Genomic DNA, 26,626 nt, shown 5'->3' with positions numbered 1-26,626 from the left:
GATGGACAATAGAGTGTAGTATATCAACACACTATGAAATATTCAATATAAAAATAGGCTTATATTATTGACAAACTAACTCAGTTGTGCACTTTGGATATGTGTTTTAGATGTACTACAGTTTCCAGCAGACCTACCAGTTTAATACTATTTGATTGCTCCTGATAACTGCATGCTCAGGTTTAGTGCACGCTGTCATGACAGTTATATCCTATGGACATTTTCTCAGATAGAGGTTGACTGCAGTATTTCCACTGGGGCCAGAACATAGAGAATGATAGAGGCCTCTACCGGCTAAAAGGCTGTTTGAGGGCTTCCACCATTTTAATACAGTCAACTGAGTGGGACTTCCAACTTCATTGGCTGATCCCTCCTGATGACCTGGTTGGATTCATGTTCCACCGGGTCATCAGGAGGGATCAGCTAATCAGGAAGAAGAAAATGCTGACACTCCAGATACTCAGCTAGTCTCAAGAAGATCAGTTTTATTGCTTCATTAATAAGGACAACAGTTTTCAGCTGTGCTAACATAATTGCAAAAGGGTTTTATAATGGTCAATTAGCCTTTTAAAATGATCAACTTGGATTAGCTAACACAATGTGCTATTGGAACACAGGAGTGATGGTTGCTGATAATGGGCCTCTGTACGTCTATGTAGATACAGTGCCTTGCGAAAGTATTCGGCCCCCTTGAACTTTGCGACCATTTGCCACATTTCAGGCTTCAAACATAAAGATATAAAACTGTATTTTTTTGTGAAGAATCAACAACAAGTGGGACGCAATCATGAAGTGGAACGACATTTATTGGATATTTCAAACTTTTTTAACAAATCAAAAACTGAAAAATTGGGCGTGCAAAATTATTCAGCCCCCTTAAGTTAATACTTTGTAGTGCCACCTTTTGCTGCGATTACAGCTGTAAGTCGCTTGGGGTATGTCTCTATCAGTTTTGCACATCGAGAGACTGAAATTTTTTCCCATTCGTCCTTGCAAAACAGCTCGAGCTCAGTGAGGTTGGATGGAGAACATTTGAACAGCAGAACAGATTCTCGATTGGATTCAGGTCTGGACTTTGACTTGGCCATTCTAACACCTGGATATGTTTATTTTTGAACCATTCCATTGTAGATTTTGCTTTATGTTTTGGATCATTGTCTTGTTGGAAGACAAATCTCCGTCCCAGTCTCAGGTCTTTTGCAGACTCCATCAGATTTTCTTCCAGAATGGTCCTGTATTTGGCTCCATCCATCTTCCCATCAATTTTAACCATCTTCCCTGTCCCTGCTGAAGAAAAGCAGGCCCAAACCATGATGCTGCCACCACCATGTTTGACAGTTTGCTTGTTTGCTTTTACGCCAAACATAACGTTTTGCATTGTTGCCAAAAAGTTCAATTTTGGTTTCATCTGACCAGAGCACCTTCTTCCACATGTTTGGTGTGTCTCCCAGGTGGCTTGTGGCAAACTTTAAACAACACTTTTTATGGATATCTTTAAGAAATGGCTTTCTTCTTGCCACTCTTCCATAAAGGCCAGATTTGTGCAATATACGACTGATTGTTGTCCTATGGACAGAGTCTCCCACCTCAGCTGTAGATCTCTGCAGTTCATCCAGAGTGATCATGGGCCTCTTGGCTGCATCTCTGATCAGTCTTCTCCTTGTATGAGCTGAAAGTTTAGAGGGACGGCCAGGTCTTGGTAGATTTGCAGTGGTCTGATACTCCTTCCATTTCAATATTATCGCTTGCACAGTGCTCCTTGGGATGTTTAAAGCTTGGGAAATATTTTTGTATCCAAATCCGGCTTTAAACTTCTTCACAACAGTATCTCGGACCTGCCTGGTGTGTTCCTTGTTCTTCATGATGCTCTCTGCGCTTTTAACGGACCTCTGAGACTGTCACAGTGCAGGTGCATTTATACGGAGACTTGATTACACACAGGTGGATTGTATTTATCATCATTAGTCATTTAGGTCAACATTGGATCATTCAGAGATCCTCACTGAACTTCTGGAGAGAGTTTGCTGCACTGAAAGTAAAGGGGCTGAATAATTTTGCACGCCCAATTTTTCAGTTTTTGATTTGTTAAAAAAGTTTGAAATATCCAATAAATGTTGTTCCACTTCATGATTGTGTCCCACTTGTTGTTGATTCTTCACAAAAAAATACAGTTGTATATCTTTATGTTTGAAGCCTGAAATGTGGCAAAAGGTCGCAAAATTCAAGGGGGCCGAATACTTTCGCAAGGCACCGTATTCCATTTAAAAAATCTGCCGTTTCCAGCTACAATAGTAATTTACAAAATTAACAATGTCTACACTGTATTTCTGATAAATTTTATGTTCTTTTTTTATGAACAAAAAAAAGTGTTTTCTTTCAAAAACAATGACATTTCTAAGTGACCCCAAACTTTTGAACGGTAGTGTAGGTAATGCATTGATCTACCATGAAACTTCAATTAACTCTCAAATAGGCACCTGTCCCTTTTAATAGCCGGGCAAAGGCACGTATTTCAGCAAATAAACACTTGTTTCAAATAAATGGATAGTTTACAAGGTTAACATGGACACAGCTCTGATATTCCCAAAGTCATGTGCATGTAAAATATATGTTTTATTCTGTCATCGTTGCTATCCATGGCACCACCAAAAAGAAAACAGGACATCACCGACCGGTACCGCTCTCCATGGTGCTGAAGTGCAAAATCGGAGGTATTTGATTGACAGCCTAATCTTTGCAAGTCTGGTCTGCAATGTTGTTATTCTAATGTTTATACTGATCACAAACAGCATGGTAGTCTTTTCAACATTTTATTGAGAAATAGCTGAATGTGCGGGGGTACAGGTTAGTCGAGGTAATTTGTACATGTAGGTAGAGGTAAAGTGGGGGTACAGTGACTATACATAGATAATAAACAGCGAGTAGCAGCAGTGTCAAAACAAAGGGAGGGGATGGTCAATGAAAATAGTCCGGGTGGCCATTGATTCGTTCAGCAGTCTTATGGCTTGGGGATAGAAGCTGTTAAGGAGCCTTTTGGACGAAGACTTGGCGCTCCAGGTACCGCTTGTCGTATGGTAGGAAGGAGAACAGTCTATGGCCTGGGTGATTGGAGTCTTTGACCATTTTTTGTGCCTTCCTCTGACACCGCCTAGTATATAGGTCCTGGATGGCAGGAGGCTTGGCCCCAGTGATGTACTGGGCCGTACACATTACCCTCTGTAGAGCCTTACGGTCAGATGCCGAGCAATAGCCATACCAGGTGGTGATGCAACCAATGCTCTCAATGATGCAGCTGTAGAACTTTTTGAGGATCTGGGGACCCCTGACAAGTCTTTTTATTCTCCTGAGTGGGATAAGGGGTTGTTGTGCTCTCTTCACGACTGTCTTGGTGTTTTTGGACCATGATAGTTTGTTGGTGATGTGGACACCAAGGAACTTGAAACTCTTGACCCGCTCCACTACAGCCCCGTCGATGTGAATGGGGGCGTGTTCGGGCCTCCTTTTCCTGTAGTCCATGATCAGCTGTTTTGTCTTGCTCATGTTGAGGGAGAGGTTGTTGTCCTGGCACCACACTGCCAGGTCTCTGAACTCCTCCCAATAGGCTGTATCATTGTTGTCAGTGATCAGGCTACCACTGTTGTGTCTTCAGCAAACTTAATGATAGTGTTGGAGTTGTGCCTGGCCATGCAGTTGTGGGTGAACAGGGAGTACAGGAGGGGACTAAGCACGCACCCCTGAGGGGCCCCCGTGTTGAGAATCAGTGTGGCAGATGTGTTGTTACCTACCCTTACCACCTGGGGGCGTCCCTTAAGAAAGTCCAGGATCCAGTTGCAGAGGGAGGTGTTTAGTCCCAGTGCCCTTCGCTTAGTGATGAGCTTTGTGGGCACTTTGGTGTTAAACGCTGAGCTGTAGTCAATGAACAGCATTCTCACATAGGTGTTCCGTACAGGTGGGAACGGCAGTGTGGAGTGCAGTAGATATTGCATCATCTATTGAGGCGGTATGCAAATTGCAGTGGGTCTAGGCTTTCAGGGATGATGGTGTTGATGTGAGCCATGACCTAATGATAGTGGCCTCTAGTGGCTAAAAGGCCAGAGCTTTCAAAATGTAACGTACTTTTTGGTGTCAGGGAAAATGTATGGGAGTAAAAAGTACATACTTTCTTTAGAACTGTAATGCTGTAATGCACTGTAATGCACAAAGGAACCTGTATCTGATAACATGGCCCTTTGGTGTGTGCAGTGGCAATTTTAGCATGTAAATCTTGATGAGGCAAACTCAACAACAACAAAAATGTAGATGCATTCCATTAAAGACTGGGCTCCCGAGTGGCGCAGCTGTCTAAGGCACTGCATCTCAGTGCTAGGGGCATCATTACAGACCCTGGTTCAATTCCAGGCTGTATCACAACTGGCTGTGATTGGGAGTCCCATAGAGCGGCGTACAATTGGCCCAGCATAATCTGGGTTAGAGTTTGGCCGGGGTAAGCCAACATTGTAATGTGCTCACTTAAACATGAAGGTGGCGTGGCGGTTTTGTCATCGAAGTCTGGCATTCTCTGGATTTATGGTGGGAACTCGGAAAAGAAACACACAGCCACTCCATTGAATAGCAGTCTACTGATACTGATTGCTTTGCACTGCTTGCAGTTAGCCACTGATTCCTTCCAAATGACTCATTGTTGAATCTGCCATTTCCAAGTTGTTGTGTAATCTTTATGTCCAATGGCCGATGAGCACCGATACGTTTCATCTATACATTTTCTTCATTATTTCTCTTCAAATGACAAGGATTAAAAAGGATTTGACAGTAGATTGTCGACTTGATTTATGATGATGACTGCTAGCTAAGACTTTGAAAGTAAGATGTTGACATGATCAGTCCAATCAAAGCTACTGTAGATATAACATGATTTGATGTCATTCTATCTGTGGCCAATGACATTGAGCCTTCTTGGATGGGCACTTCTAATATAACTCTATGGCAGAAAACAAGGGGCTAAAATGTTTGAGTTCTAACCTTAGACTTGGGGGTGACATACTGTCCCATGAATGACAGAAAACTGAGCCAATCATTACACAAAACTGAGCCAATCATGTGCAACGCTCTGTATTTTCTGCTGGCTTGCCCCACCACCACAGAAAGCACTGAGCTAGGCTGAAACACCTGCATTTTGGAGCTGCTTTACTCAAGAAAGCAAAACAGAGACCATGTTTTATTAAATCAATCCATTTTTTCTTGTTATATTGTTTGCAAACTGATATGTGACACGTATTAATGCCAAAATAACAAGCAAAACAGGCAAGCCCCCCAAAAATATAATTATTACTTTTTTAATTTACCTAAAAATGTGAGGTTCAAAACACCTTCCCTGAATGACGGGTCGCCACTGGGTGTGTGCTGTGTGGCACCTTACTTCTAGCTGGTTTACAGTAGTATGCATGTTCTGTGGAAACCAGAGGAAACGACATGGACCGAAGAACACTGTTAGAGGGAGGGGCTATTGGCCAACGCGTTTCCCCGCCCATTTAAAAGACATGAGCATGCGCACTTTCATAGAACTCGGACTTAAATCTTTTGCACAACTGTTCCTTTCTTCATTCTGTCGGTGTCAATTCGCCGGCGTTTTCTTCCTGTAGGTTTCACACATTGTTTTTAACAGATCAATAATTGGAAATGAGTGGAGATCATTCTCACAACGATAGCCAGGTAACATTTGGAATATTTTGCAGTGTCAGTTGTCTAGGATATAAAAACCGCTTGCTGTTTTATTTGCCTCAGCTACACTAACTTAGCTAGCTAACGTTAGCAAGTGACCTAGCTAGATAACAAGGCTAGCTAATCGCTGTGAACTGTATATAATTGGCTGCTACAAACGTGACAGTAATATTTACGTGTTGTCGTACTTTTTAATCCTGTTATGTGATTTTCACAATGTCGTTAACGTTATGTCCACACAATTGTAAACTAACTTTAGCTAACTAAGCTAAGGCAGCTAATTGCTGTTGAAAGCCATAAGACCAGTCACTGGCCAGCCATCACATCAGGGTTGCTAGATAGCTGACGTTAGGCTAGCTAGCTGTTCGACAAAGTTCAAAGTTAAATATCTAGCTAGAAAGCCATCAACTAAGATACCTAATCAATCTTTGTTTTACAATTTGCAGATCGACTCCGGCTCTCGGGTCAATGGTAAGTGTGATGTGTCAAACTGAAATGTCACAATGATTTTTCTCCTTCGAATTCTGACCTGTCCGCAGACTCCGCACAGTTAGCTAGCGATCCATTTTGCATTTTAATATGTGATCTTGCCTGTATGTACTTTGACTATTGCTAACTTAATGGCATCTTGAGGACATTTTTAAAGTTGTCTGAATCTATTTACTAGCTAGCTAGCATGTGCTAGTTCGCTAGCCAGACAGATAGTTTAGCAAAGGACAGAAATGGCGTCCAGAGACTAAGTCCTCTGCCTCACTCACAAGCGCCTATTGTTCAAATGGGTGGCTCTTTAATAGTTTTTAGACATTTTATAATCTCGATCTGAACATAGATTCATAAAGACCTGGATGTGTTTTATTGGTATGTCAAATTTGATTTTGTTGTTGGCCTTCGTAAAATGCCACATTCCGGGTCTGAAAGTAAGTGTTTGGGGGTTGAGGACTTAGTCTCTGCGCCATTTTCTTTTTTTCTGACTAGAAAACATAGCTGAAGTGCAGATGGCGGTGATATGGAGGCGAAACACGCAGGAGCGTTTGGATCAGACATGATTCATAGTGCTGAAAGTAGTACAATCATCTGATAGCCCAATTTAGCTTAAACAGCATTCTGGTACAGTCTTACCTGAATTTATTATGGATAACTACTGTTTCTTCATAAAAAGGCATATTTACTTTAGCTAGTTGTAAACCTATGAAGTATTTAAGTAACACACTTGCCAGACTTCTTGTACAACATATTATAGCAGTACATATGTTACTACCATATGTCTGTTATATATATATTTTTTAGGGCTGAATTCATTGATAGCTTTGTTGCCATGGCCTGACCCACATGGCTACTGAGATCTACCTAAGACAAGTAAAAACCCAGCAGTGGTATTTAACAAGTGTGAATGACCTTTCGGGGGTTTCACAAGCTACATACTTCCCCTTGCCACTAAGTAAAAATTGCTTTTCTGAAAGGTTCTCTACCTGAACAATGCCTAACAAGTCATGTCAATATAGGATAATGTATTTCCTATGAACAATGGTTCCACTACTAGGCCTTGGGACATCATGGTTGGCTGCCACAACATCCTACAGCTTTTGACCGACCAATAATCTTTCCCAAGGAGTCTTAAGTGTCAGCTTCTATGTCCAGATAGAGGGTGGGTTTTGACATGCAAAGAAGCCATTGCTCTCAATTCGGATGTAAAGTTGTTAGAACAGTGCATTGACCCCACTTTCTAGTGTGGCATGTCTCATAACAGCCTTTCCTGTTACATTACAGCCATATATATATATATTTTTTTTTTTTAAATTTGATTTAAAAAAAAAATGTTTCTCAATCTACACACTACCCAATAATGACAAAACGAAAACAGCTTTTTAGAAATTCTAGGGACGAGAAATAAAAAAAATAGACATGATTTGGAAAGGCACGCCTGTCTAGATAAGGTCCCAGAGTTGACAGTGCATGTCAGAGCAAAAAACCATGCCATGAGGTCGAAGGAATTGTATGTAGAGCTCCGAGACAGGATTAGGTCGAGTCACAGATCTCGAAAAGGCTACCAAAACATGTAGGCAGTATTGAAGGTCCCCAATAGCACAATGGCCTCCATTCTTAAATGGAAGGAGTTTGGAACCACCAAGACTCTTCCTATAGCTTGCCACCTGGCCAAACTTAGCAATTGGGGAGAAAGGCCTTGGTCAGGGAGGTGACCAAGAATCTGATGGTCACTCTGAAAGAGGTCCTCTGTGGAGATGGTTGTCCTTCTGGAAGGTTCTCCCATCTCTGCAGTACCCCACCAATCAGGTCTTTATGGCCTTTGTGGCCAAATGGAAGCCACTCCTCAGTAAAAGGCACATGACAACCTGCTTTGAGTTTGCCAAAAGGCACCTAAAGACTCAGACCATGAGACAAGATTCTCTGGCACCATCCCTACGGTGAAGCATGGTGGTGGCAGCATCATGCCGTGGGAGTATTATTTATTTTTTTAGTGGCAGGGACTAGGAGACTAGTCAGGATCGTGGCAAAGACAAACAGAACAAAGTACAGAGCTCCTTGATGAATACCTGCTCAAGACCTCAGACTTGGGCAAAGGTTCACCTTCCAACAGGACAACCACCCTAAGCACACAGCCAAGACAACACAGGAGTGGCTTCGGGACAAGTCTCTGAATGTCCTTGGGTGGCCCAGCCAGAGTCCAGACTTGAACCCGATCAAATATCTCTGGAGAGCCCTAAAATTAGCTGTGCAGCAACGTGACAGCTTGAGAGAATGGCAGACCTGTATTTGGAGAGTTTCTCCCAATCTTGTGGCATCATACCCAGCAAGACTCGAGGCTATAATCGCTGCCAAAGGTGCCTCAACAAAGTACTGGGTAAAAGGTCTGACTACTTACGTAAATGTGATATTTTTTTAATACATTTACAAACCTGTTTTTGCTTTGTTTATTATGGGGTATTGTGTGTAGATTCTTTTGGGGGGGGGGCATTAAATCAGTTTTAGAATAAGGTTGTAATGTAACAAAATGTGGAGGAAGTCCAGGTCTAAATACTTTCCAAATGCACGGTATAAGATGGATTCATTCCTTGATTTGCACTGATGTTTTGCATTTAAGATCTACATGAAAAGCTGTAATGTACCCTCATCCTATTACTAGATATTTGTAAACAGTGCAAGCCACTGCAAGTGCTTGCCCCAATACTGTGATCGAATTTGATCATTTTATAGCTTGTAAGAACTATAGCCTACATTCATTCTGCAATCCCTAACTATTTTTGCCTCTAGGGTAACTTTGTATCCTATTTGGTTGTAAATACAATATTGTTCTCATGATCTGACGATCAGAGATGTTTCGTTTATTGGTGTCTGAACCATGAGCTTGCTGTAGGGTATAGAACCTTTTTACTGAGTCACTTATTTTTAAGCCTCACACCTTTTCAAAACATGCCTTGATGGCAATACATGAAAGTAATTTAATGTATTAAGTTTCTTTGGCTGTCAGCTCGTTTGACTCAAGTGCCTGTCTGTCAACTAGAGAAGATTGGAATTAAGGATAATAAAATATGGACGAGCAATATCAGAGCGGCATAGACTAAGATACAGTAGAAGAGTATAGAGTGCAGTATACACATGAGATGAGTATTGAAGCTAGACGAGGCCTGTTAACTTGTCTTGCTCCCCGTTTTCTTCCATGTTGATACTGTGTCCCAGTAAAAATGTACCTTAGCTGTCACTGCGCACTAGGAGGAGCTGTCTTACCATGTAAGGCATATCCTCTCCCACAGCACAAATTCATAACTTCCTCTGCCCACAGTACTCCCAATCCTCAGTCTGACCTGAATTTGTGAACTTTATTTGTGAAGGGTGTTTTATTGATAGTGTTTGTTCTGTCATAAACAAGGGCCCCAAAATGCAAATGTACCTCAAGTTAATGGGATAATACCTCAAGTTAACAGGATAAGATGGCCCTGATCCAAATGCTACCAGTACAAACCAGTCATTTTATTCCGGTTGACACATGCCCACACAATCTGACAGGCAGTATTCAGATTCCCACCTAGGTGGTGGATGAGGGCTCTGAGCTTAGAGTGGGATCGTGCCTATCTAGTCATGCATTCAGACATTACAACACTAGTATCTTCCCATGTCGTTTTATGCACTTGTGTATTTATTTTCTCACTCTGCCTGTTGGGGACTTTATTTTGAACTACCTGTTTAGTTTTCACCATGGAAATCTTGTCTGAACTTGTTTACCCGTTGTTCCTGGTGCGGTGATGTCTTTTTGTTCTTTAGTTTTGGCCTGTTTTCACCTGCTGGGTTTAGAGATGGGTTGGAGAAGGTGGGTAATTTTCCTTTGGCAATAGAGATCACCAGCTCGTAGTCCTAAAACCCGGAAATTACTTACCTCTGGTTTGTTCAGCCATTCCTTTGGGGGATATTAATGGGGGAAGGATATGGTTTGTGATAAACCCTGAAATAAGATCAGAGGTTAACATGGGCTAGAGAGACCTTAGTCAAAGACCTTTATGAATTATGAAGCCTTTGTTGTTTTTTAATTATACAAATGCTTCAAAATTCAGTGACATTTGGGGATTCTCGTAAAACAAAACGAAGGTCTCCTAAGCCTGTGCGGATTTTATCCCAAAACTCCATTTATTTCCCCATATGCTTTATGTAATGAACCATTGTGGAGTTGATGCCTACAAAAAGGCACTATTGCTATTGCTCTCTATGGTCATTATTTAGCTATTTTTCTCTTGTTTATATTTTATATTTTGCAGATTCTCACAAGCATAAAGATAAGTACAAGGATAAAGAACACAAACACAAGGACCATAAGGAGCGTGAGAATTCAAAATATGGAAACAGGTATGAGTCACCACTCTTAAGCAGGGTTGCATAGGTAAATGAGTGTCTAGTAATGGAAGGGAAAACCTAGTGTGCTGGGGCAGTAATTTGACACCCAAACATTTGCTTTGACGAGCTCTTTAACGTTGGTGTTTGTATGGTCATGTGTCTAAGCAGGTTGTGCATGAATGAGCATAGGGCAAGAGTCACTTTGTTGCTCTAGTCTAGTAAATCCTAAACATTCTCTAGTTAGTCGATTTCCCTATTGGTATTTAGGTCTAGTAACTGATCCTGATGGAATGTTTTTGTAATCTGTCAAATTCCAGTGACCATAAGGAATTCTCTGAAAAGAAGCACGGGGAAAAGGAAAAGGAGAGAATTAAGCACAAAGATGGCAGCACAGACAGACATAGGGAAAAAGACAAGCGGAAGGAGGTGAGGGTGCTAATTGTCCCATAGAGATGGCTGCATTGCTACCATTTTGGTTTAGATGTGCCAATCAGTATGTCCATTTATTTATTTTTTGTCCCGTCTCACCTTCAGTGCAAACCGTAATTTATAGTGATTAACAATATGCATGTTTTAATTCTTCGTTGTCATCTTGCAGATCAAGCCGAAGAAGGAAAAAGAGAATGGCTTTTCCAGGTAAGTTTTTAGTTTGTATTGTACATTTCTGCTGTATCTGACTTCAAAATGCACAATGAAACTAAATGTTTGATTTCTATCACCAGCCCTCCTCGCATTAAGTCTGAGCTGAACAATGATGACGTCTACCACTCTCCCAAGTCCCTGAAAAGAGAGCGTGACCATGATGAGTAAGTAGATCTGGACTGACTTCTGTCAACTGGCCCATTTTATTCCTTTGGCCCTGTTGTATTTGTACAATGAAGATTTTTAGTTTTAGTTGCCATGTTTTGACCAACCACATCTGGTTTGTCCTAATTGTGTTGGGAAATCTAATGTTTGGTCATTGTTGGCTTTGCAAGAACTCCCCAGCTTCCTTTTGGTGTAGAGAAGACCAAGATCGTTGTTGAATCTACCATTGCATTCCAGGCTCATCAGGTTTTTTTTTTTTTTCCAGAACTGAATTCAAACCCAAAAAAATTAAACTTGAAAATGACAAAGTGGACAAGAAGGCAAAGAAGAGGAAACAAGATGAGGTATGGGACATCTTCAGATTAATATTGGCTCTATTTCAATGATCCCTTGAAAGACTCAAGTGTTTCTTCTGTTTATTGTAAAGGACATCAAGCCCAAAAAGACACAGAAAAACAAGAAAGGGGAAGTTGCTGATGGGAAAAAGAAAGCAAAGAAGGAGCCTGAGGAGAAGTGGAAGTGGTGAGTTTCATAGTTGCCCGCCAGCTGTGTTGCTACAGACTTGCTGGGAAGGCACACTGACTGAGTGGTGCTTTGTCATGGAATGCTCAAATATGGATGTTCTGTGTATCTTTGTTGGACAAAGTAATTTGTGCATCAATCATTTCCTTCTCACCAATCTACATTATTGTACCTGGTTGGACTACAGGTGGGAAGAGGAGAGGGCAACAGATGGTTCCAAATGGAGTTTTCTGGAACATAAAGGCCCAGTCATGGCTGCACCTTATGAACCTCTTCCCAGCAACGTCAGATTTTTCTATGATGGTAAGATTAATACTCAAGTGCTGCTAATTTTATGACACTTGGTCTATCTATGTGGTTAAGTTGCTCAGTGGAAATTGTGGGATTGGCTGATTTAACAAGTCTGTTGAAATCTATATAGGGAAGCAGATGAAGCTCAGCCCCGAAGCTGAGGAGGTAGCCACCTTCTTTGCCAAAATGCTGGACCATGAATACACTACCAAGGACACCTTCCAGAAAAACTTCTTCAAAGATTGGAGAAAGGTAGGGGATGTTAAAGGCTGTATACTTTGGGTTTGCAAATTACCTGCTTATTAAAAATCTCATTGGTTTTAATTGTATAGTAATTCATGACTTGTCTAACTTCGTCCCCTCTCCTACAGGAAATGGCCTCTGAGGAGAAGTCCAAGATTACAGACCTGAAGAAGTGTAACTTCAATGAGATGGGGGAATACTTCAAGGCTCAGTCTGAGGCCAGAAAGGCCATGACTAAAGATGATAAACTGGTGAGCTAGAACCATACTTTATTTTTTAAACGCGACTGTCTAATAGTTCTACCCGAGGCGGCAGAGAATGGTAATACATAGTATCTTCAGGCTGGTCCTGGGTGCTACTGACTGTACCAGATCTAACTGGTTTGACTCTGGTTCTCTGCTTATTGTAGAAAATCAAAGTGGAGAACGAGCGCCTCCTCCAGGAGTATGGCTTCTGCATCATGGATAACCACAAGGAGCGCATCGCTAACTTTCGCATTGAGCCCCCGGGTCTATTCCGTGGCCGAGGAGACCACCCCAAGATGGGCATGCTGAAGCGCCGCATCCGCCCTGAGGACATCATCATCAACTGCAGCAAGTGAGTGAGAGGGTCCTGGTTGCAGGTGGCAATATGAACATATGAACAAGGCTTTGTTTTCTACAAGCGTTTTCTGGATTACTTTGACACATGGACTGCTTGTTTGGACCTGATTTGTGCATCTGAAGACTTGCTCTCACTCACCCACTTTGTCTGTCTCTTCCACAGGGGCTCCAAGCACCCCAAGCCTCCCCCTGGCACCAAATGGAAGGAGGTGCGTCATGACAACAAGGTGACCTGGCTGGTGTCGTGGACAGAGAACATCCAAGGCGCTATAAAGTACATCATGCTGAACCCCAGCTCCAGAATCAAGGTAGGTTGACTAGTAGTGGCATCTTCATTATGGCTCATAGTGGATGCAGAGATATCGGGGTACTTTAGTCGTTTAATATACTCTCACTTGAGATGCCAATGGCCAGGGCTTGACTGCAACCAAAACACTTGCATTTGCGTCTAGGAATGTGACAAATGGAAACATTTTAACGTTTAACCCTTTAGACCAAATAATTCTAGAATGCTGCTGTAGATTACTGAGAATTTAAGAACACATTTTCTCACATTTCAAACAGGCATAACTTGTAAACTAGAGGTCGACCGATTTAATCGGCAAGGCTGATTAGACTTAACAGGCTGACCACCTGTTACGCGAGTGCAGCAAGGAGCCAAAGTAGGTTGCTAGCTAGCATTGTTTTTTTTATAAGTCTAATCTTAACATAGTCACTAGTTAACTACACATGGTTGATATTACTAGATTATCTAGCTTGTCCTGCGGTGCATATCAATGCGGTGCCTGTTAATTTATCGTCGAATCACAGCCTACTTTGCCAAACGGGTGACGATTTAACAAAAGCGCAATCGTAGCACCAATGTACCTAAACATCAATGCCTTTCTTAAAATCAATACACAAGTATATATTAACCTGCATATTTAGTTAAAAGAAATTCATGTTAGCGGGCAATATTAACTAGGGAAATTGTGTCACTTCTCTTGCGTTCAGTGTAAGCCGAGTCAGGGTATATGCAGCAGTTTGGCCAGCCTGGCTCGTTGTGAACTGTGACGACCATTTCTTCCTAACAAAAACAGTAATTAATTTGCCAGAATTGTACATAATTATGACATTGGAGGTTGTGCAATGTAACAGTAATATTTAGACTTGGGGTTGCCACCCATTCAATAAAATATGTAACGGTTCTGTATTTCACTGAAAGAATAAACGTTTTGTCATTATTGCAAATATATAAATCGGCCACTTAATTGATATGGGCTTTTTTTGGTCCTCCAATCGGTATCGGTGTTAAAATGATAATTGTAAAGTCATGTTTTTTTTAGCTAACTTTTAAAGAGTACATCTTTAATGACGCCACATGTCAGTACGAATAACACTGTCATCCATTGTATAGACACTCGCAAAACCACTGAGTATTTAAATTGTAAATTTGACTAAATGACTCACTCAATGTACCAAGTATAATATTATACTTAAATATTATTTACATAAAATACAATTATCCAATGTGACCAAAGAACAATATTCAAAGTATTTCAAAACCCACACAAAGTAGGCTGATTGCATTGTTACAGAAGTAAGAATCGTTGTCAAACTACTTCAATGTAGATAACCTTTTCCAGATTTAGTACAGACCAGGCCTGACGATGCTGAAATAGTGGCCTACTTAACAATTCAGTGAAATGTAACAAGTATTAGATGGAGGCAGATGACGATACAAAACAACTGTTCAGAGACACAAGATTTTGCAGTCCCAATTTCATATTTCAGTCACTTTTAGTGTTTGCATTTAGCCTACATGTCATGGAACTTCTGGAAGCACGCCCCCATCCTGCAACGTGGCACAGAACACCTAGAGCACCCAAAGGAGGTTTCTACACATCTCACTCTTTGCCCTGTGTTCACTCTGGATTAGAGGTCGACCGAGTATGATTTTTCAACGCCGATACCGATTATTGGAGGACCCAAAAAGCCGATACCGATTAATCGGACAATTTTTGTACTTTTTTTTTTTACATTTTATTTGTAATAATGACAATTACAACAATACTGAATGAACACTAACTTAATATAATACATCAATAAAATAAATGTAGCCTCATAAATAATTAAACCTGTTCAATTTGGTTTAAATAATGCAAAAACAGTGGAGAAGAAAGTAAAAGTGCAGTATGTGCTATGTAAGAAAGCTAACGTTTTAGTTCCTTGATCAGAACATGAGAAATGTTAAAAGGAACCACCAGCTTTCATGAGTCTTCAATATTCCCAGGTAAGAAGTTTTAGGTTGTAGTTATTATAGGACTATTTCTCTCTCTACCGCTTGTATTTCATTAAACTTTGACTATTGGATGTTCTTATAGGCACTTTAGTATTGCCAGTGTAACAGTATAGCTTCCGCTCCTCCCTGGGCTCGAACCAGGAACACAACGACAACAGCCACCCTCGAAGCAGCGTTACCCATGCAAAGCAAGGGGAACAACCACACCAAGGCTCAGAGCGAGTGATGTTTGAAGCGCTATTAGCGCGCGCTAACTAGCTAGCCATTTCACATCGGTTACACCAGCCTCATCTCGGGAGTTGATAGGCTTGAAGTCATAAACAGCGCAATGCTTGGCGCACAATGAAGAGCTGCTGGCAAAGCGCACACAAGTGCTGTTTGAATGAATGTTTATGCGCCTGCTTCTGCCTACCACCGCTCAGTCAGATACTTAGATACTTGTATGCTCAGTCAGATTATATGCAACGCAGGACATGCTAGATAATATCTAGTAATATCATCAACCATGTGTAGATAACTAGTGATTATGATTGATTTTTTTATAAGTTTAACTAGCTAGCAACTTACCTTTGTCTGTTACGTGAATGCAGTAAGCAGTCTCCTTGTGGAGTGCAACGAGAGAGAGGCAGGTCGTTATTGCGTTGGACTATTTAACTGTAAGGTTGCAAGATTGGATCCCCGAGCTGACAAGGTGAAAATCTGTTCTGCCCCTGAATGAGGCAGTTAACCCACCGTTCCTAGGCCGTCATTGAAAATAAGAATGTGTTCTTAACTGACTTGCCTAGTTAAATAAAGATGTAAAAAAAAATAAAAAATAATTGGTGTCTAAAAATGCTGGTTTTATTTGTTATGAAAACTTGATATCGGCCCTAATTAATCGGTCGACCTCTACTCTGGATACACACCCCAAACACCCTTTCTTGCGCCCTTCAAATTTCATCTGCTTTTAAATTGAGTTACAACTCGGTACACACCCTGGTGCCACTCTTGGCTCTCCTTTTCCTGCCACTGTAGCCATATCAAACTGAATGCACAAGCTGCATTTTGAAGGCCTTCAAGGACCAGCACCTTCGGTTTCTGGGAAGGGGCCTTTTTAGGGTCCCCCACAATGTATGCATTGTTGAGCATCCCCAAAAACGCATAATTCCACAATTTTCTGCCTTTGCTTCAAACATCGTTTGGTCAAGATGGTCAACCCTGGAGCCTCCCAGGTGGCAGAGTGGTCTAGGGCATCGCAGCGCTAGACTCTGGGTTCGCACCCGGCCGTGACTGGGAGGTCTGTGGGGGCGACGCACAATTGGCCTAGCTTTGTCCAGGTTAGGGAGGGTTTGGCCGGTAGGGATATCCTTGTCTCATCCCGCACCAGCGACTCCTGTGGCGGGCCGGGCTCAGTGTGCGCTAGCCAAGGTCGCCAGGTGGACGGTGTTTCCTCCTACACATTGGTGCGGCTGGCTTCCGGGTTGGATGCCCGCTGTGTTAAGAAGCAGTGCGGTTGGGTTGTTTCGGAGGACACGTGACTTTCGACCTTCGTCTCTCCCGAGCCCGAACGGGAGTTGCAGCGATGGGACAAGATAGTAACTACTAATAATTGGATACTACGAAAAAGGGGGTAAAATATGGTCAACCATTTCTTGTTGTAATCATTTACAAGCTCGAACTGGTTCTTACCACTTTTTTAAAACTCCAAAGCCACTGTCACTTTAGGTCCATGCTGTATAGTAAGTGGGTGAATGGGGAGACTTAGGGCAGGTGCAAGTGTGTGCAGTCCCTCTGCTTCATCCTCTTGTTCCTCACTCCCTCTTCCTTGCTTCACTTCTCCCTCCTTGCGCCACATCTCTATCCCTCCCTCCAATCATCTCTAACTCTTCCTCCCTGCCTTTTGCTGTTGAGCCCTGACTCTCCACATCACTTCCCTCACTTTCACTTAACTTGAGGAGCAACAAATAGGATACAATTGTGGTCAGGAAGGTAATCTCTTGTCACACTCGCTCTTTCTTCCTTCCTTTTTCTCAACCATACTGTCCTTCCTAATAAGGGGTTTCCATAATAAATTGTGATAGTGACACTCCTCCCATTCTCCTCTCTCGCACACATCAACTCTTGCCTGACAGACTAACTACAGAGTTGACCAATGTTAGCTGATTAGTTATGAAACTGGGACCGTTTCCTAATGACTTGCATCAGTAGAAACAACACACTCAAACTGGACAATTCTCAATCTCTTCAAAGACCCAATCATGTACACAGTTGTGGCTGCTTTGCGTGATTGTCGTTACCTTCTTGCCCTTTGTGCTGTTGTCTTTGCCCAATGTTTGTACCATGTTTTGGGCTGCTACCATGTTGTGTTGCTGCCTTGCTAGGTTGTCTTAGGTCTCTATGTAGTGTTGTCTCGTAATGTGTCCTATATTTTATTTTTTTAATCACAGCCCCGTCCCCGCAGGAGGTCTTTTGGTAGGCCGTCGTTGTAAATAAGTATTTGTTCTTAACTGACTTGCCTAGTTAAAAAAAAAAAAAAGACCAAACAAGCAACTTGTTAGCTGGCTAATGTAAACAAAACCAACTCATGAGCTTCACTGTGCTGACATCTATTACCCTAACATGACAGCTAAACTGTCAAATAATAGGAAAACGAGGCAAAGTACAGCCTATGAATATCTGCACCAAGCAAACATGACAAATCATAACCTAAACCCAACTGATAACTGACTCTAGCCTTCATTTCGGTGGCTAGTTAGCTGGTTGTCTGTATGGCTAGCTCGAAAGTGACAGCTGAGCTTGATGCTTTGAGTGCAGCCCTAATTTACTGCTACTCAATTTCTTGCCTGATAGATTAGCTAGTCAAACAACCAACTAGTTAGTTGCAGTGTTTAGCTGTGTATATAGTCAGCTATTTCCACGAGACCGAGCGCAATCATTTGAGCTCAAGGGCTGATGTGCTCGCCTGTATCAACCAAATTATCATGACATGATTTGCTAATATGAGAGCTAATTACAAGTTTCACAGCATCAAACATCGACAACACATCTGCTGTTTTTAAATATTTCACTCACCTCGACAACGCTTTTCAAAGTGCAAGGACGAGTCGAATCCGTATCACCAACCAACATACACAGCCTCTTTCACAGTGAAAAAGTAGTGTCCATTTTCAGCGCCGTCATTTTTGCTTAATCAATTAAAAGAATGTTAGTCAAATGACAGTACCTGTTTCTGGTTGACAACAACGTGAATACGACAGCAGGTTGTTAGCAATTTCATTGTGCGATAGACAGATTCCTACAAACAAGGATGTTCGTGGACGCTATATAGTAATTTTAAAGGTCGACTGCCTCTCTGGTTTCTAATTATTACACGGAACCCAAACCGGCTGCGCGCTTGCGTCAGCGTGCATACAGTGGGGCAAAAAAGTATTTTGTCAGCCATCAATTGTGCAAGTTTTCCCACTTAAAAAGATGAGAGGCCTGTAATTTTCATCGTAGGTACAATTCAACTATGACAGACAAAATGAGAAATCCAGAACCACATTGTAGGATTTTTTTTAAATGAATTTATTTGCAAATTATGGTGGAAAATAAGTATTTGGTCACCTACAAACAAGCAAGATTTCTGGCTCTCACAGACCTGTAACTTCTTCTTTAAGAGGATCCTCTGCCCTCCACTCATTACCTGTATTAATGGCACCTGTTTGAACTTGTTATCAGTATACAAGACACCTGTCCACAACCTCAAACAGTCACACTCCAAACTCCACTATGGCCAAGACCAAAGAGCTGTCAAAGGACACCAGAAACAAAATTGTAGACATGCACCAGGCTGGGAAGCCTGAATCTGCAATAGGTAAGCAGCTTGGTTTGAAGAAATCAACTGTGGGAGCAATTATTAGGAAATGGAAGACATACAAGACCACTGATAATTTCTCTCGATCTGGGGCTCCACGCAAGATCTCACCCCGTGGGGTCAAAATGATCACAAGAACAGTGAGCAAAAATCCCAGAACCACATGGGGGGACCTAGTGAATGACCTGCAGAGAGCTGGGACCAAAGTAACAAAGCCTACCATCAGTAGCACACTACGCCGCCAGGGACTCAAATCCTGCAGTGCCAGACGTGTCCCCCTGCTTAAGCCAGTACATGTCCAGGCCCATCTGAAGTTTGCTAGAGAGCATTTGGATGATCCAGAAGAAGATTGGGAGAATGTCAAATGGACAGATGAAACCAAAATATATGTTTTTGGTAACTCAACTCTTCGTGTTTGGAGGACAAAGAATGCTGAGTTGCATCCAAAGAACACCATGCCTACTGTGAAGCATGGGGGTGGAAACATCATGCTTTGGGGCTGTTTTTCTGCAAAGGGACCAGGACGACTGATCTGTGTAAAGGAAAGAATGAATGGGGCCATGTATCGTGAGATTGAGTGAAAACCTCCTTCCATCAGCAAGGGCATTGAAGATGAAATGTGGCTGGGTCTTTCAGCATGACAATGATCCCAAACACACCGCCCGGGCAACGAAGGAGTGGCTTCGTAAGAAGCATTTCAAGGTCCTGGAGTGGCCTAGCCAGTCTCCAGATCTCAACCCCATAGGAAATCTTTGGAGGGAGTTGAAAGTCTGTTGCCCAGCAACAGCCCCAAAACATCACTGCTCTAGAGGAGATCTGCATGGAGGAATGGGCCAAAATACCAGCAACAGTGTGTGTGAACCTTGTGAAGACTTAAAGAAAACGTTTGACCTCTGTCATTGCCAACAAAGGGTATATAACAAAGTATTGAGAAACTTTAGTTATTGACCAAAAACTTATTTTCCACCATAATTTGCAAATAAATTCATTAAATCCTACAATGTGATTTTCTGGATTTTTGTTTCTCATTTTGTCTGTCATAGTTGAAGTGTACCTATGATAATTACAGGCCTCATCTTTTTAAGTGGGAGAACTTGCACAATTGGTGGCTGACTATACTTTTTTGCCCCACGACACGTAGGTTAAAATATCAAAACAAACTGAACCAATTATATTAATTTGGGGACAGGTCAAAAAGCATTAAACATTTTTGGCAATTTAGCTAGTTTTAGCTTGCACTTGCTAGCTAATTTGTCCTATTTAGCTAGATTTCTGTTGCTAGCTAATTTGTCCTGGGATATAAACAGAGTTGTTATTTTACCTGCAATGCCCTCTACTCCGACAATTAATCCACACAAACGGCCAACCGAATCATTTCTAGTCATCTCTCCTCCTTCCAGGCATTTATCTTTGAACTTATATGGTGATCCATCTACACTTTCATAGTATTACCACGACAACCGGCAAAACAGTTTGTCTTTCAAACACCCATGTGGGTACCTGCTTCTATAAACCAATGAGGAGAGGCAGGACTTGCAGCGCAATCTGGGTCAGAAATGGAAAGGAGTTCTATCTTCGCCTTTGGCATCGCAGACGCTCGTTGGGTGCAATAATTGAATAACATGGATTTCAAAGTGTATTTTGTGATGCTCGCTGACCAGACTGGACACGTTGCGGGAGCATGTTAGGGAGTTAATGAAAACCGATAAACAAAATGGTAGTCTAATAGGCTGACCACACCGCTCACGTCTCGTGCGCTGCAAAATAAATGTAGGACAAATGTTATTCAATGTGTTTATGGGCTAATAGTTGTAAGGCCAAACACATCTTCATCAAATCATGTTTTTATATATTTTATTCTTCTAGGTGCCTTAATTCCAAATCAAATAGCCAAATTGTCCTTGGTAGGACTTTAAAACAATTCCATGGTTTTGGGTTTCACGGTGTCCCTAACCAGATGGTTAAGCATCTCTACCACCATTACTGTACCTCAATTCCAAAGTTTTAATTTCCTTCTCAACTTTCTACAAGTATTGCCATACAGGACTTTACTGCTATCGCTTACCTTTCTCTGCCACTTTTCCGAAGTTAAAGACGATGACGTAATTGGTCTACTCCAAAATAATTGATTCCTCGTCTCCTTGCAAGTCGACTCCCTTTCCTGAGTGTCAAGAGTGTGCGCGTGTAAACTCAGCAAAAAAAGAAACGCCCCTTTTTCAGGACCCCGTCTTTCAAAGATCATTTGTAAAAATCAAAATAACTTCCCAGATCTTCATTGTAAAGGGTTCAATGAACCATAACCTTTCCACAGGTGCATGTTCATTAAGACACTAACAGCTTACAGACAGTAGGCAATTAAGGTCACAGTTATGAAAACTTAGGACACTAAAGAGGCCATTCTACTGCCTCTGAAAAACACCAAAAGAAAGATGCCCAGGGTCCCTGCTCATCTGTGTGAAAGTGCCTTAGGAATGCTGCAAGGAGGCATGAGGACTGCAGATGTGGCCAGGGCAATAAATTGCAATGTCCGTACTGTGAAACGCCTAAGCCAGCGCTACAGGGAGACCGGACGGATAGCTGATCATCCTCGGTGGCAGACCACGTGTAACAACTGCACAGGATCGGTACATCCGAACGTCACACCTGCGGGACAGGTACGGGATGGGAACAATTGCCAGAGTTACACCAGGAATGCACAATCCCTCCAGTGTTCAGAATGTCCCCAATAGGCTGAGAGAGGCTACACTGGGGGCTTGTAGGCCTGTTGTAAGGTCCTCACCAGACGTCACCGGCAACAACGTTGCCGATATCGGCACACACCCACCCACCCTTGCTGGACCAGACAGGACTGGCAAAGTTATCTTCACTGTCGAGTCGCGGTTTTGTCTCACCGGGGTGAAGGTCGGATTCGTGTTTATTGTCGAAGGAATGAGCTTTACACCGAGGCCTGTACTTTGGAGCGGGATGGAGGTGGAGGGTCCGTCATGGTCTGGGGTAGTGTGTCGCATCTGCCTGCAATGACATCAAGCTCAGTCCATCTCAACGCTGTGTGTTACAGGGAAGACATCCTCCTCCCTCATGTGGTACCCTTCCTGCAGGCTCATCTTGACATGACCCTCCAGCATGACAATGCCACCACACACAGAACGAGCAGTATGGCTGATTTCTTGCAAGACCGAAATATCAGTGTTCTGCCATGGCCAGCGACGAGCCCAGATCTCAATCCCATTGAGCACGTCTGGGACCTGTTGGATCGGCAGGTGATGGCTAGCCCCCCTCCCCAAGAAATGTCCGGGAACTTGCAGATGCCTTTGTGGAAGAGTGGGGTAACATTTCACAGCAAGAACTGGAAAATCTGGTGCAGTCAATGAGGAGATGCACTGCAGTACTTAATGCAGCTGGTGGCCACAGCAGATACTGACTGACTTTTGATGTTGATCTTATGTTCATACAAATATTTACACATTTGCTGAAAATAAAGTCAGTTGACAGTGAGGATGTGAGTTTAATATATAGTTCTGGTGCGCCCGTGGAGTCTGCCATTTGCGGTGAATAGATCTACAACAAGTAGCCTGTATAGGCCTAGCGCTGGAATGTTTTTTTTTTTTTTTTTTTTTTTTTTTTTTTTTTTTTTTGTAGGACATTGCATTTACTGATGGCCATGTAGGCCAATTTGATTAATCAATCTAGCAACAATTAATGGTGGTTTGTTGGTTCGCAGGGAGAAAAGGACTGGCAGAAGTATGAGACGGCCCGAAATCTGAAGAAGTGTGTGGAACGGCTGAGGAACCAGTACCGTGAGGACTGGAAGTCCAAGGAGATGAGAATCCGACAGAGAGCCGTGGCACTCTATTTCATCGACAAGGTTAGACTGCTGCTCTACTCACTCACTCACACAGAGAGAGAGAGTTCTAAGTTTGGTTGTAACATGTTCCCTGTGGTGCTGTGCCCCAGTTGGCTCTGAGAGCAGGTAACGAGAAGGAGGAAGGGGAGTCGGCGGACACAGTGGGCTGCTGCTCCCTCAGGGTGGAACACATCAACCTGTACCCCGAGAAGGATGGCCAGGATTTTGTGGTAGAGTTTGACTTCCTGGGTAAAGACTCCATCCGCTACTACAACAAAGTCCCAGTGGAGAAGCGGGTAAGGACTTCAAGAATTTGCTTTTGGTTCAGAACATTTTCTGTCTTTTTTTTCCCTGTAGTTGAACTACAATGGTTTCCAGATTCCTGTCCAGAGAATGCTTGCTCCCTGTTATTGTTACGAGTTGTAAATATTCTGTCCTTTTTTGTTAGGTTTTCAAGAACCTGCAGCTGTTCATGGAGAACAAGCAGCCAGAGGACGACCTCTTTGACCGGCTCAATGTAAGAACGAAACAAGAATTTCGTGAGGAAGGGCTTTTAATACACATTATTTGTGAATTGCAGTATATTTTATTTGTGACGTTGCTGGAGTGTGACTGCACTAAGACGCGTGTGGGAATCGGCTGTTGTCTCGTAATTCTGCCCCTCTTGTAATCTGTCATATTTTCTCATGGTGGCGTTCTCTTCATCTCTCCAGACCTCCATTCTGAACAAGCACCTCCAGGAGCTGATGGATGACCTGACGGCTAAAGTGTTCCGTACCTACAACGCCTCCATCACCCTTCAGCAGCAGCTGAAGGAGCTCACCAGCCGTAAGTCATCAAGGCCGTGAGCATACCCGTGGCAGAGGGTCTGAGAATGCACAACCTGCCCAAAACACACTTTTGAATTGGTATGACCCGAGGTGGGACCTGCGAGCTTCATGGAAGACATGAGAGCTCCGGAATGTTGTAGATATGTGTGCAGCTGGTCACTTGTAATACGGTGTAAAGTTTATATCAACTGTTGTAACAATGTCAATTTTCTCCTCTACTTGTAGCTGATGAGAACCTTCCAGCCAAGATCCTATCGTACAACCGGGCCAACAGAGCCGTGGCCATTCTGTGTAACCATCAGAGGGCCCAACCCAAGACCTTTGAGAAGTCTATGCAGAACCTCCAGACTAAAGTGAGGCACTGGGGGGGGCACACGGCTATTCTAATGGCGCTTTGCCAAAGACTGGCTTTTGTTTAGGATGTTTGATTTGTTTTTAGGTGTTTGTCAGCTGGATGCATACTCTTCCCTTGGTTATTTTGGGAGTACTTGTCTCTGGAATATCAGTCTTTTATAGGCACATAATAATAATCCAGCTGTACATGGCGTTTACTTCAAGATTATTAACGTTGATAACAATTCTATCAGATTGATGCAAAGAAGGACCAGCTCTCGGACGCAAAGAGGGACGTGAAGAGCGCCAAGGCTGACCTCAAAGTACGGCGAGATGAGAAGTTCAAAAAGTAAGTATGAAGATATGATTGGCCTCAAGCACCCACGGGTACCTTTGTGCTGGAATGGAGATGTAGCCGGTTTCCTCCCTTGCTCCCCCAGAGCCGTGGAGACCAAGAAGAAGGCTGTGGAGAGGCTAGAGGAGCAGCTGATGAAGTTAGAGGTGCAGGCGACGGACCGCGAGGAGAACAAGCAGATCGCTCTAGGCACCTCCAAACTCAACTACTTGGACCCGCGCATCTCTGTGGCCTGGTGAGACACGACCGCAACCTTGTTGACAAACATGCACAACGTCTTACACCCGCCGTTGCTTGCCCCTTGATCCGCACCCACTGTTCTGCGAGTAAATGTTGACGCATGTGGCTGTGTCTTTAGATTAGTTCAAAGTAGTGAGTTGAGGGAGTGAACTCCTGCAGTGTTCGCTCTAATATCCTTCTGCCATCTCCTTCCTAGGTGTAAGAAGTGGGGTATCCCTATCGAGAAGATCTACAACAAAACTCAGCGTGAGAAGTTTGCCTGGGCTATCGACATGGCGGAGGATGACTATGAATTTTAAATCCTGTTTGCGGTTTTAATTATGCGATTTTTATTTTATTTTATTGGATACTTGTTTTTATCTTAACTGATTACACCCGATGGCCAGCCTGACAAAGGAAAGGGTGTGCACTCAACAAGCATGGTGAGGAAGGACAGAGCAGGGGTCAGGATGTATAGGCCATTACAGATGGGAGGACGAGGTGGGATTGTCTTTGAAAGTCTGAGGTCCGAGTCGATGGCTGAACTATACCCACACCCAAAGGTGAAACGGTAATCCCAATGATTGGATGAGAACCAGTAGATGAGCTTTTTTGCCTTTTTGGTTCTCTTCGTCTTCAGCCACATGCACGACCTGAAGATGTCTGAACTTTGAACTCTGGGGTCCTATATCTACTGTATTCAACAAAACAACGACTGCTTCGTGTATTCCATTTTTTTATTTTTCATTTGGTCTGTATTTTTAGCCCTCCCATATTAATGGATTCTATATTTTAATAGAAGAGGAAAGTAAAATCATGAAATGAATTCCTTATGTACATGCGCCTTTTGAGAAAATGAAATGTGAGCTCTAGGTATGAGAGTTGTGTGGGGGGGGGGGGGACCATGAAAGTGTTTGGGTGAGTGTGATGTTTTAAACTGGACTATGTCGATTGTACCATGAATGAGAATGCTTTGACAAGCAAGGGGGGAAATGCTAAACCATGTCAATATTTACCTAAGCAAGCTGAATGTGAATCATTTGTTTTACAGTGTCTATCAGGGACTTATTTTCAATGTGAACCGATTTTTATTTTTCTCCCCTTGCGTTGCCAGCATTCTCTGAATCTTTCTGCATAGCCCTGTCTCGCTCTGGTTTTAATTTAATCATTTCTGATTGTTTCCGAGAGGGGGAACAAAACTCCCTTATCTGTTACTTGAAAAAAATAATATTTTAATGTATTTTAAGTTAATGGAAAATGTTTTTTATTTTGTTAAAGGGTGTGAGGGATATCAACTTTGCCAAAAATGTTGTTACAATTTTAGGCAGTCATTTTTGTTTTGTTTAAAGACTGAGAACAAAGAAAGTTAACAGGAGTTTCAATGTGAATTATCCATTCATTTTATTCCACTCATGTCTCAGAGGAAAGTTTGTGTTTGTAGCAGGTAACTTCCTTTTCTGTCATAGCCTCCAATCATGTTTTATGCTCATTGTATATTGAAAATAAAACTCAGCTCTACACACTGGGTCTATTTTGTGTTATTGTGACACTTGTTATTATTGTGGCTTTGCACCAAGAGCTTTTGGTTTTGTTTTTTTGTCTCAAACGTCCTTGACTTAAGTTGTATCCGTCACTATGTTCACCCTGCTGACAGTCACTTTTCAACATACATTTCTCATTTAGGTGTACTGTGGTAATGTTTCAAGAGCCTTCCTGTGTTCCCAGAACCCAGTGTAATAACAAGCTCTGTCTACCCTGAGAACAGGAGGCCCCAGGAAGCACCCCCACTGCCTGTTGATTTTGGACAAGTCGCTATAGGAGGGATCAGGCAGGGTTTGGCACAAGCCTGGCTCTCATGTTTGGATTTAACGCCATGAATCTCTATCAATTCTTGACATCTTTAA

At 42.5% G+C, this 26,626-nt stretch overlaps 1 protein-coding gene across 1 annotated transcript; it reads left to right on the top strand.

Annotated features, from left to right (window-relative positions):
• The first annotated feature begins 5,400 nt into the window (after positions 1-5,400).
• Positions 5,401-26,244, top strand: LOC110527908 (DNA topoisomerase I, mitochondrial). Its single transcript, XM_021609512.3, has 21 exons — positions 5,401-5,709; positions 6,165-6,189; positions 10,485-10,572; positions 10,878-10,986; positions 11,159-11,196; positions 11,283-11,366; positions 11,633-11,711; positions 11,795-11,889; positions 12,077-12,192; positions 12,311-12,432; positions 12,552-12,674; positions 12,833-13,020; positions 13,189-13,333; positions 22,863-23,006; positions 23,096-23,281; positions 23,434-23,502; positions 23,699-23,813; positions 24,041-24,168; positions 24,403-24,497; positions 24,589-24,738; positions 24,940-26,244. The coding sequence occupies exons 1-21, from the start codon at positions 5,677-5,679 to the stop codon at positions 25,040-25,042; spliced, it is 2,235 nt and encodes a 744-aa protein (XP_021465187.2). The 5' UTR covers positions 5,401-5,676; the 3' UTR covers positions 25,043-26,244.
• The last annotated feature ends 382 nt before the right edge of the window (positions 26,245-26,626 follow it).

This window comes from Oncorhynchus mykiss, chromosome 7 (genome assembly GCF_057628025.1).
Source record: "Oncorhynchus mykiss isolate SJ-2025 chromosome 7, ASM5762802v1, whole genome shotgun sequence".
NCBI lineage: Eukaryota > Metazoa > Chordata > Actinopteri > Salmoniformes > Salmonidae > Oncorhynchus > Oncorhynchus mykiss.
The sequence above is the reverse complement of the archived record's forward strand: the minus strand, read 5'-3'. Positions and strand labels throughout refer to the sequence as shown.

What these genes read in the sequence shown, in the direction of transcription:
- LOC110527908 (XM_021609512.3), top strand. Translation starts at nt 5,677, where the DNA reads ATGAGTGGAGATCATTCTCACAACGATAGCCAG. An exon ending in ATTCTCACAACGATAGCCAG is followed by an intron (nt 5,710 to 6,164) that starts GTAACATTTGGA and finishes TACAATTTGCAG; the next exon opens with ATCGACTCCGGCTCTCGGGT. An exon ending in TGACTAAAGATGATAAACTG is followed by an intron (nt 12,675 to 12,832) that starts GTGAGCTAGAAC and finishes TGCTTATTGTAG; the next exon opens with AAAATCAAAGTGGAGAACGA.